At 47.2% G+C, this 12,158-nt stretch overlaps 1 protein-coding gene across 2 annotated transcripts in view; it reads right to left on the reverse strand.

The window, feature by feature from the left end:
- Window positions 1–12,158, reverse strand: part of USP16 (ubiquitin specific peptidase 16) — a 1,134,075-nt gene that overhangs the window by 107,594 nt on the left and 1,014,323 nt on the right. For both annotated transcript variants that reach the window (XM_069636367.1, XM_069636368.1), the window contains exon 17: window positions 1,360–1,516. In XM_069636367.1, coding sequence (XP_069492468.1) covers window positions 1,360–1,516 — 157 coding nt within the window. The remainder of the gene's footprint in view (window positions 1–1,359; window positions 1,517–12,158) is intronic.

The raw sequence follows: 12,158 nt of genomic DNA on the forward strand, positions 1-12,158 counted from the left end.
TACATCTTTTATGCCTTGTCATACTTACCTACAGGACATACCCATCTGCTAATGAAGTGAGCCACATTACTGCTTTGAGGACCCCTGCTCACGGACCCCAGCGGAACCGCGAAACCCCACTTAACTGCTGCTCTTCACCAATTCATAGAGCTTGCCACCCCATTTTGAAGCCCCCAGCAAGGCAAGTCTTTTGGTTGCTGGAACTTGACATTTCGCCATGCTAATTTCAAGTGCATATATATGCTTTTTTTTACCCTTCTTTTACCACACATGCGCCCTTCTAATATACTTTATTTTTGTATGTCCCTCATACAGAGAGACTTGATTTTTGGCCTTAGAAAAAGGCTCCCCTTCCATCGAGCCGCAACTTGGGCAGCACCATAGTCTGCGTTTACCTCTCTAACCTTAGATCTAGATGTCGACCGATACAGAGGTCATCCTTCTGCCGGGCATAGGAGTACCTCCTTTAGAGGCCTCCCAATTGAACAAAAACTCAGACATCGAGAAAAATATACTATCCAACACAGTCTTTACATCATATTATGACACATATTGTAAACCCACTAAATCCGGTTTAAGCCACAAAATGTATGTTTGCTGTTCATTTACAGTGCTGAAGACCACATTATGTTGTGGTCATTTTCTGTGTTGATCATTTCTGCTGTAAGTGACTAACAGATTTATGGTAATCTAAGTGCTTACAAGACACTGTGCTCCAACACAATTGGCACTATTGTGTGGTACGTGAACTGGCCGACTGCCAGTTGCTTTGTTTATTGATTAATTGATTTATAACATGCTTTAACCTCTAAAAAATACAACAGCTGAATAATAAAGAGCTGTGGAAATATTACAGCTGGTCTTGTGTATTTCTAGGTCGCATACCCATGAGACAGACGTTCTTGCCCCATTTTATTAATGCAAGGGTACAAATGTTTCTACATCAAATAATTGCAAAAATTGAAATATTAGAGGGTAGGACAACCCCCCCCTGTTCTATTGTTTGCTCAGCCCATTGTCCTTCCCACTTTAGGGGTGTCCCTTTTGTTACCTATAATGCAGAGTAGCAGCGGCAGCAGAAAGACGCCATCATTTGGCACAACAGAAAGTGGCAGCAGCACTGGGACTTATATGCGTTATGCGGGTGGCATTGAGGCTTGTTCCGATCTAGATCTGTTTTTAGAGGAATTTGATGAAGGAGCAGCGTGCAGACTATGATAAGTGACATTTTTCAAACAAATTACCTGTTCTAATCCTGTTGAGGTGCGTTAGTGAAAGTTAACATAAAATGGGAAACTCAAATCTAAAATGTTAATCATTCATTATTGCAGAATACAGCTTCTAATTGTATGCAGTTACCTTGAGGAATTACATTACGGATTACAAGGTCTGATAAACGAGTGTTTGATCTTCGTGCTTTGACAAAAGCAGTGTAGTGTCCAGACCTCATGGTTCCACTGTGTTCAACAACTCCATACAAGGAATACAGAACTTTGCTGTGCCCTTCAGCAACATTCTACAAAGCAAAAGATGTTACAGCACTATTAGGCAGATAACAATAAAACATTTTAGGCTTCAGAGAATCTATGATATGGACCTAAATGGGTGTCATATTTGACTTAACAAAGATGAAAATTATGCCCAAAAGCAGAACTAAATTTTGATTCTAAAGCTGTGACCCATGCAGACAATAATAGACATGTTACTAAATGCAAATACAACTTAAACATAAAATCAATAGGAATGTATTTATCCCAATAAATCACAGTCCTTCACTTTAGACACAGGGCAAACAAATCTGTCCATCTAAATAAGGCTTTCATTGTAGGCAAATTAGATATAATATGTACTTGCCTTTGTAAATTGCATTTCTTCTGCCGAATCTTCATGTGGAAAGGCTGCAACACCTGAAGAGTGCCTAGTGGTGTGCCAAAAAGCACCAACGATACCTAGTTAGACACTGCTTCTACACGCACTGATGGCCTGAAGTGACAATACTGGAAGAAAGGAGGAAGGGAAGCATGCAAATAGAAACATTCTAGGTCACACCATGTGATGTGAGAAGACCTAAAGAGAAGGTGGAGCCTCAGGGGCATCTTCCGAGATTGGAAACAAGCAATCAAAGATCCAATGCTATGGCTGGCCCTCAGGCTAGTCCAAAGATCAACCTTGAACAAATTGTTGCAGGACCTAGTATGCCAGTCCTAAACAGGAGGCATGTTTTAAGATTGCTACACTGCATCCTACCCGCCTGCCAGATATCCACAGTGGATATTAATAGTGTGGAATGTTTACTCGAAAAAAGGACTGACTGGGTCATATTGCATCTGAATTCACAGGCTACGAAAGGACTTGCTACTCTCATCAAAGGAGACATTTTGCCAGCAGGGTTCTTGGAAACAAAGTGGGTATAGACTCAAAGCTCTGCTAGATTAGATTCCCTTAGAATGCCCAAACCCCTATGTTCAAATTTTGACTCTAACAAGATCGATGGATGATCAACATATTCTGTTTCTCCTAATTAACATCTACTGGAGAGTCAATATGTCTAAAGAAAGCAAACTAGTAGAGTCAATAATGAGGGTAATGGATGAGGCGATGAGAGAATGGGATGATATAAGGATCATTATATGTGGAGATTGAAATATCAAACTCCTCAATAAAGACGGTAGTCCCTTGAAAGATTGTGAATGGAATGAGGCAGCGTGCAAGTGGATGCAAAGCATGAGACAGAGCGATATGCATATGCTCAATACACAAACCGTGGGCGACATTCCAGGGAGTTGTATGTGGGGAATGAAAATCTTATATCGACTATTGTTTTGTGTCAGAAAACTTGAGAAAAGGTGGAGTCTAGCGATCACGACCTGTTGCCAATTTCTATATCTGGGTGGGAATCGGGGAAATGTTTGGAGAAAATGGGGAAGGTTGAATTGGAATGGGGTAAGAACCGTTTAAGGTTAAGACACAAAGAGGTGATACAAATAACTAGTCGATACAAAGCTCTTATTCACAAAAACCCCAATGGAGTGGATTACCTGGGAATTTTAAAGGAATTCTCTCAAAGGGTGGAGTAAAGGAAAAGGGGAATGGGTCCAGAAGCATGCTTGTGATCCTGAATTGGTAAAGGTGAGACGGCAAATGCGAGTGTCTATTAGAAAGATTCGGAGGGATGGGGAAAATCTAAAGAAGGAAGGAATACTTCAAGCCAGACAAAAATATCGAAACTGGCTAATTGCCTCTAAAATAGGGAGAGCCCAGACAGGCGGAGTGTATGCTTAAAGTAGAAGGCACCAAAAACTCCCGGAATCTCCTGGAGCCGATATATAATGGAGGAACTTTTCGACCTGCTAACTCCATTAGCATGGTAGCAGAAATGACCTGGGTCTCCCATTATACCTCTCTATTTGCTGATCCTGGCTGGGTAGTGAGTAATGGAGGAAGACCCACATCCCTGAGTTGGAACATTGCATTTGATGAGGTGGATGCCGAGATGATGATTGGAAATCTGAGCTCATCTAGAGCTGCGGGACCTGATGGTCTATCCAATCAAAAATAAGGGGCAATTGGGAAAGCTCTCAGTGGTCATGTTTGCACAGATTATGCTTAATAAGGAGATACCATCTTCCTGGGGGGAGGAAAACATTGTCCCAATCTTTAAGAAAGAAGATATGGCGGAGCAGAAAAACTACTGCCCTATTGCACTCCTAGATTCAGTGGGAAAGTTGTTTGCTACCGTCTTACTGAGGGACTTAAAGGCATGGGTGGATAAGAGTTGAATCCTGGACCCGAGAAACAGGGCAAACAGGCAATTCACTCATGCTTTCCAAATACAGCTCTGTGTAGACGCCCCACCCATCTCTGGTCCCCCTTGATGTCCCTCTGTGCCCCAACCCTTTTCTGGTCCCCCTTGATGTCTCGCTGAGCCCCACACCCCCTCTGGTTCACCGTGATGTCCTTCTGTGCCCCCCAGCCTCCTCGGGTTCCCTGTGATGTCCCTCTGTGCCTCCCTCCTGCCTCTGCTCCCCGTGAGGTCCCTCTGTGCCTCCCCACCCCATCTGATCCCCCGTGCGATCCCTCTGTGCCTCCACACCCCTCTGGTCCCCTGTGACGTATCTGTGCCCACCACCCCCCTTGGTCCCCCTTGATGGCCCTCTGTGCCCACCACACCCCACCTCTGGTCCCCGTGATGTCCCTCTGCGCCCCTCAACCCCCTTCTCGTCCCCTTGATGTCTCTGTGCCCCCTCCCCCTTCCCCCTTGATTTCCCCTTCCCCTATCCCATTCTCTCATACCCTGCCCCCTTACACCTAATCACTGCTTGAGTTGTCTTGTTTCACTATTGTTTTACCATCACCTGTTGCCAACGCTTGGATATGACTTTATGGACAAATTGACTCTTGGTGCTTCATCCTCAACTCTCATGCTGGACCTCCTCTGGATCTCGTACTCATGGTGGCCCTGAATCATGCTGCGCCCATCGTCATCTTGAATCCTTGTCTACATTTTCTGTTCCCTGCAACATTATGTGTTTTACTGACCTCTGCAATTGTTTTCATTCTCCCCTCTGCTTCTCTACTTTCTTTCCCTGTTTTATTCTCTTTCTCCTCCTCTCCCTTCTCCCTCTCTTCCCGCCCTCCCTTACTTTTTTCTATGCACTTACTCCATCAGAATTGTCCCTGAACCTAGCATGATGGCAACACATGTTTGTCTCCTCCCCTTCCCCTTACACGCCCCCCCTCCAGCATTACCTAAAGGTCATCAGGCCTAGTACGATAGCCGCTTGTTTTGTGTCCCCCCCCTTCTCCTACCCTCTCGCTCATCTCTTGTTAATCTCTGGCTTCACCAGAAATGTTGTCAGGCCTAGTACGGTAGTCGCCTGCCTGTTTCCGTTTTGGTCCGATCTGTGTTTTAGCTCTTGCACTGAAATGTCACCAGGCCGAGTACGATAGTTAATTTCACTTTCTTGTTGTTCATGCCCTGTAAGAATGTCATTGTATTTTCCCTTGTTCCCTCCCTTGCTGTGAAGCGCTTTGAAACACATTGTGTAGAGGCGCTATATAAATAAACTATCATGTAGTATTGTAGTATAACAAAGTTTGTCAAAGGGGGTAGAGACAACCATTAATCTCTTTATTATTAACATTCTTAAAGAGAGGGCGCTGTAATCAAAAACCTGTCTTTATTTTGCATTCATTGATCCCGAACAGGCTTTCAACGGGGTAATTAGAGAAAACATTGGACGAAGCTCAGAGCCTGGCAATGCCCGTCGACCTGCTAGAGGCTACGGAGGCCCTATATACTAATACCTCAGTTCGGATTAGACTATCAGGTAAAGGCCACCTAACAAAGAAAATTCCCAATCATCGAGGCCTAGAACAGGGGTGTGCATTAGACCCCCTACTATTCTGCCTCTATATTGCCGACTTGGCTTGGTCACAAAAAGATGTGATAGCCTTTCCGCCCAAAATTAATCGCACTGAAGTGCCATGGATACTATTCACAGACGATTTGGTTTTTCTAGATCTGACACCCATTGACCTCTAGAGGACAACTGATACATTCAGTCCTTTTTTGACCGAAAATGGTATGAAGATTAATGTGGCCAAGTCTAAAATATTGACTATGATGTCGGCGCGCAAAAAGAAGAGTAGTGGGTTTACGTGGAGAGTGGGAGCAAGACCTCTTGAAATAGTAGAATCCAAGGTGTATCTTGGGGTAATCGTAAACAGAAGCATAAATGAAAAGGGCCAATACATGTATTTAAGGTCCAGGCTAGTCTCTCTAACCAACCAGGAAATGGCATTCCATCGAAGGTTTGGGAAGTTTTGGATGGTCCCTATCATTTCCTTCTATAAGCAGAGGGTAGCACAGATTATAATTCATGGGACAGAGGGTTTCTTGCATTTATCCTGGAAAATCTGTGACAGGCTTGAAGGCTTTTTTTGGCGGCGAGTGTTAGGAAAGATTTCATAATTGTATGTAATCTTCCCTCCATGTGTGAACCCCCAAACCTTTTGCTGCTGTTTAGACACCATTGACTGACTTTGCCAGAGAAGCACAGCCTTCAGCTGCACTCCTCTGGGCTTTTGCTCACTTTTTATTACCAGGTTACTCACTGTAGTGACCACCTTACTCCTAGTCCATAGTCCCCGTTCCTCCATACTTATGGGACATCTCTCCGTCCTGTGGGATGGGACCGAAGCACTTTGTAAAAAAGCATCCACATTTTTCCAAAAATGTGTCCTTCCTCTCTTTCTTGCACGGGGCCCGGCATGCGGCTGTAACCCCGCCCACCTCGGCTCCGCCCCGCGCATCGCCCATCAGTCCTTTTCTATCGCCGGGTCAAAGACCCATTAGCAATAACAGAGGAACCTTATTAGAGGGGATAGCGCGGGGGCGTATGGAGGAAAGGGTACTATGGACTAGGAGTAAGGTGGTCACTACGGTGAGTAACCTGGTAATACTCCTACGTCCGGTCCCCTTTCCTCCATACTTATGGGAGATTCCCAAGCATTCCTTACAGGAACTATGGGTGGATGGAAATACCCCTTACTGAAACAGGTTCTTCAGTACAGCCTGACCAAACTGAGCGTCAGCTTTTGAGCTCATGTCGAATAAATAATGCTTACAGAAAGCAGATTAGGAGGCCCAAGTAGCTGCCCTAGCAATGGACTCCCAGGGGACATATTTCTGAAAAGCAACCGCGGCTGCCTTACCCCGCACCAGGTGTGCATGAATACCCTTAGGAGGTTTCATCCCTTGGACGGTGAAAGACTCTGATACAGGCGGCGATCCACCTAGAAATAGTTGCCTTAGACGCCTGCCTGCCCTGAGGGTTACCGAAGGTCACAAAAAGTTGAGAAGAACTCCTAAGCTCGGAAGTCCTGTCCAGATAGAACTTAAGAGCTCTTCAGACATCAAGACAGTGTAGAACCCTCTCAGCCACAGAGGCAGGGTTCGGAAAAAAGACCGCTAGGGAGATCGACTGATTCAGATGGAATTCGGTAGAAAGGCCTGGTTTGTCCAAAGGACTACCTTGTCCTTGTGAAAGACCAAGAAAGGATGCTCCAACGACAATGCCTGGAGCTCACTCACTCTCCTTGCTGACGTAACAGCGACCAAAAAGGACACTTTCCAAGACAAGTACTTGAAGTCCACCGCAGCCATTAGTTCAAAGGGTTTATGGGACAGCGCCGTCAGGACTACATTTAGGTCCCACGGCGGGTGCGGACTACGAACCGGAGGGTAGAGGTGGTCAACCCTGCAAAATGCCTCTTAACCACTGGGTTACTCAGAGAATAAGAGCACTGGTCTGTAGAAAGATAAGCGGAAACCGCTGAAAGGTAAGTTCTGCATGACAGAACATGAACCCCTGACTCTGCTAGGGAGGACACGAAGGACATCACTGTGTCAATCGTGGCCAACCTTGGATCCAACTTCTTCTCCAAACACCAATGGCGGAACATGAGCCATTTACTCTTGTACTGAGATCTGGTTGAGGGTTTCCTGGCTGCCTGGAGAATGCGCATGTTATCCGTAGACAAATTCAGATGCTCTAAAGACTTGAACTCAGGCACCATGCCGCCAAGCTGAGCGATTGTGGGGAGGGGTGCCACATCTGCTGTTCCCCTTGGTGAAGAAGATCGGGAGTTACTGGTAACCTGATCGGCGGATTGGAAGTTCTGAGAACCAAAACCTGGCCGGCCACCACAGAGCTATGAGTAGAAGGGAACAGTTCACCGAGTTCTTCAACTTCCAAATTGCACGGTGAACTAGAGGCAGAGGCGGGAAGGCGTAAGCTCTCATGATGTGCCATGGAATCTCGAGAGCATCCCCCAGAGAGGAGGCTCCCAACCCCCCTCTGGAGGAAAACTGAGGAAGCTTCTTGTTCACCACCGTAGCGAAGAGGTCCACCTCCGGTGTGCCCCAACGCAAGAAAATCCATGAGAGGACCTCCGCCTTCAATTCCCACTTGTAGCTGACCACTGTCCGCCGGCTGAGGGCATCCGCTGTGACATTCAGCTGGCCCGGGATGTGCACTGCAAGCAGCCAGACACCATGAAGCACGGCCCACTCCCAAATGTGGATGGACAGGTCCACGAGGGGGTGAGACTTCGTCCCCCCTTGCTTGTTGATGTAATACATTGACACCACATTGTCCGTTCTTATGCGGACCACCTTGTTGACAATGAGCGGTCTGAACGCCCTGAGTGCTAGGAAGAGCGCCAGAAGCTCTAGATGATTTATGTGGAGGAGCCTGTACTGGGGCAACCAGAGGTCCGAGACCTGAAGATCTAACGTCGCACCCCACCCCAGAAGGTAGGAGTCCGTCGTAATCGTCACCGTGGGGACCGGGTCCTGAAACCCCGCTCCCCCAGACAGGTGCTGAGAGATGAGCACCAATCCAGGTCCACTCTCATGGAATTTGGAATTATTATCTGCTTGACGCCATGAACTCCGAAGAGCCATCTGGGTCTGTCTCATTTTGAGACGAGCAAGAGGAAGAGCCAGTACACACAAGGCCATGAGGCTCAGAAGCCTCTGGAAACACCAGGCCGACATGCTCTCCGACTGCGCAAACATCTGACACGTGGCTAACAGATCCGCCATTCTGTCCGCGGTCAGATACACTCTGCAGTCGATCGTGTTCCAACGAAAACCCAGGAAAATCAGGTCCTTTGAGACAGTCATGGAGGATTTCCGCCAGTTGAACAGCCCAAGATGGAACAGGAGCTGAAGGAGAGACTGGAGATTGCCCGCTGCCGCCAGCGGACAAGGGCTGCGTAAGAGCCAATCGTCGAAATATGGATACACATGGATACCCTGGAGACGAAGATAGGCCGCAATCACCGACATCATCTTCGTGAAGACACGCGGTGCCGAGCTGAGGCCAGAAGGAAGCAACCGAAACTGGAAGTGCTCCTCTCCCAAAGAGAAGCGGAATACCTTCTGTGTGGATTCCAAATCAGGATATGCATATACGCGTCCTGAAGATCCACAACGCTGAGCCAATCGCCCATCTGTAAGGAGGAGCGTATCTGGCTGGGCGTGATCATCTTGAATTTCTCTTGGGGTAGGAAAAGATTCAACTGGGAAAGGTCTAGGATGGTGCGCAGGCCAGCCTGGTTGGGTTTGGGCACCGTAAACAGTCGGGAGTAGAAGCCCTCCCCTTGCTCCCAAGGGGAACGGGTTCCACAGCTCTGCGGTCCAGAGGTTGCTGAACTTTGGCCTGGAGGGAGGGTGAGCCCAACTGCTGAAAATTAGGGTTGAGGGGTGGGGTAGGGGGGTAAAGGTAAGCGGAAGCCCGCCCGAGCGACTGACAAGACCCATCTGTCTTCTGTGATGGTCTGCCACGCCTCCCAATGAGACGCAATGCGTCCTCCCACCGGGGTCTCGTGCGAGTGTGGAAAACCCTCATTTAGTAGTTTTTTTTTTTTTTAAACATTTATTTTAGTTAGCACACAGGAAAACAAAGTATCACATCAATTCAGCACATCATTACAACTTTGACTCATAAATGTGCATCCCCCTGTACCCGCCCCCGTACTTTGTTACTGGCTGTCCCCAGAGGCCTGCTCCCTCGCCAATTGAGTCCGAACACCGGCTCTCCAGCCCTCCGAGTCATGTACCTCATTAGGTCCTTTTCATGCGTCTGAGCTTCCGCCCCCCACCCCTTAGTTCTGGCCACCTTCCGGGACCTGCTCATCCACCAATGAAGTCTGGTTCCAGTCTGCTGCCCGCAGTGCATTCGACACCAGAAGTGGTTTATCTGTCAGGGCTGGAAAGCGTTGGTCATAGTCTATCACCGGAGACCACATGTTTGTGAAGCGGAAACTCTTTCAACGAAAAGAATTGAAAGGCCCTGCCACTATACCTGTGTGAAGGCTAGCCATAGACACCACCTACCTTGGCCCACTGATGCCATGTCCCGTGTGATTGGAAAAATTGGTGCCAGGCAAAAAGGTTGAGGCTACGGTTAAGGAGTTGACAACCCATGATGGTGTATGGACCAGACAGACACGGTTGCATGGGGAAAGTCTGCCATGCCCCTGGACAATCCTAAGGGGCTGAGAGAAGGATCACTGGGGACAAACACAAGGAGCCCCGCTGTTGGCAATTGCTTCCCTGCACTGGTAAGCAAAGTGCCCTGTTCCGACTAACTCCAGCGGAGTCAGTGCTAAGGAGGGAACAGGAGACAATCATAAGGCTGGAATACAACACTGCCTGCAATTACAAAAGCTTTATTTATTTTCTCTTTTTTTTTTACTGCTTGGCTAATATTAGTATTGGCAGAAAGTAAAAACACCCAGCAATCAGTGGTCAAAGTGTACGAAAATAAGTAGTGGAACTATTTTCCCTACTGGCCTGCACCGCTCCCCACAAACCCCACCGCCACCCCAGACCCCTCCTACGCACAATACTAACCCCAAAACACATGTGCCTGCTCTTTAGGGAAACATACCGTTCTGGAGCGGTTTCATTTTAAATGAAAGCATAGGAACCCTGAATTTTGCATTAAAAGCAATGCCCTGTGCAAGCACAAAGAGTAATCTGCTCTGTGTGCAGTGTGCTCACACAGGGCAGATTAGATCAGCCGGGCCCACAAATGTGGGCGCTGGGCTGCTTGGAGTAGACTGCTCCGAGCAGCCCAGCCCCCACCTACGCGGGCCTGGCAGCATAGTCTGAGTGGGTGCATTGCCTGCATAGAACTTACCCGTAGTGACGGTGCAGGCCAGCCTTCCTGAAGAAGGCCTGTCCAGGTGTCCTGCTGTTAAGTACACGTAGGGGGACGGAGCCAGAAGAGCGCTCATGGCGGCAATGAGCTGCTCCGCCCCCCTACGCCATGCCACTGCGTGAATTATTTTTTCCTTTTCCTCAAAACCCAACTCGAGAGCATGGGTTTGGGTGGCTGACTCTGGCTGGATCCCGAGATCCGGGTTCACAGAGCCGGCCCAATGACCAGCACTGCTACCTGGCCATAAACTGGCAACAGCCAGAAAATGGTGTTAGTGCCTGGGCATATTATGAAAGTGGCTGGCAAATCCACTTTTTCTTTAACTTCAGAAATCAATGCTCTGCTGTATCCCCTTTCAATGAACTTGGTTTCTAAGATGGATGATTGTCTCGAGTATTCACTATTCTCTGAGATGTTCGTTTTATACCTTAAGAACTGGCTCAGTGGTACGCTGTCCAGTGTTCTTTGCGGATGCAAACTTGTAGCCAAAAGCAAGCTATTTCTGTCAGTTTTTTTTTTTATAGAAGATCCACGTCTCCAGTTGTCCATTTTTCACGTAGATCTCGACATCCAAGAAGTGCATTTTAGACTCACTCGTGGATGTTGTGAATTTAATTTGTGGATTCATGTTGTTCATCATGTCAAAATAATCGCTGGAGTTCATCCCTCGGGCCGGTCTATAAATTGGATATAGTATACACATGGCAGGAGTACTATGGACACTATCCAAACAAACCATACCAAGGACAGACACCAAAACCATCAACGCCACAGGCAGAGAATACAACCGCGGATGCCTCGAGCACAGAAATGGATCCAGCTGTAACTCCGGATGCCGCCCAACCTACAGGCTCCCGGGACGAGACAGCACCTACAGAAGAATCACCAACAGAAGGAACACCTTTTTCAGGAAAGGACCAACAAGAAGGGGACAAAAGAAGAAATGCACAGAGGAAGAAGACCCAGAAAAAGACCTAGTAATCAATATATCCTCCTATAATTTGACTAGGCGGGACCTTAGGCTACTCCGGAAAGGGCTGTCCTTTGTACCACAGAGCAACAAGCACACTTTTGAAAGAAAAAATTGACTTCTACAGATTTTTAAGAAATATTAAACTTAAGGTCTTCTATGACGATCTTGTGGATGATCAAGAACATAATGAAGCTGATGAACCTTTTGAATGCAGTCCCAAGAGTCAATTCAACCCGCCAGTTCAAAACCACATCTTATCAACATTTGAGAAAACTATCCTTAAAGATTTCAATAAACTCCAGTTTAAAAGTAGTGGATATGGCAACTTCACTAAGGGGGAAAGACAAACCTTGAAAAAATTACTGGACAACCAAGAGATAATCTTTAAACCAGCTGATAAAGGCGGCGCGCTTGTCTTAATGGACAAAAGCGATTATATTGAAGAAATT

This window comes from Ambystoma mexicanum, chromosome 7p (assembly GCF_040938575.1).
Source record: "Ambystoma mexicanum isolate Mex_15411 chromosome 7p, UKY_AmexF1_1, whole genome shotgun sequence".
NCBI lineage: Eukaryota > Metazoa > Chordata > Amphibia > Caudata > Ambystomatidae > Ambystoma > Ambystoma mexicanum.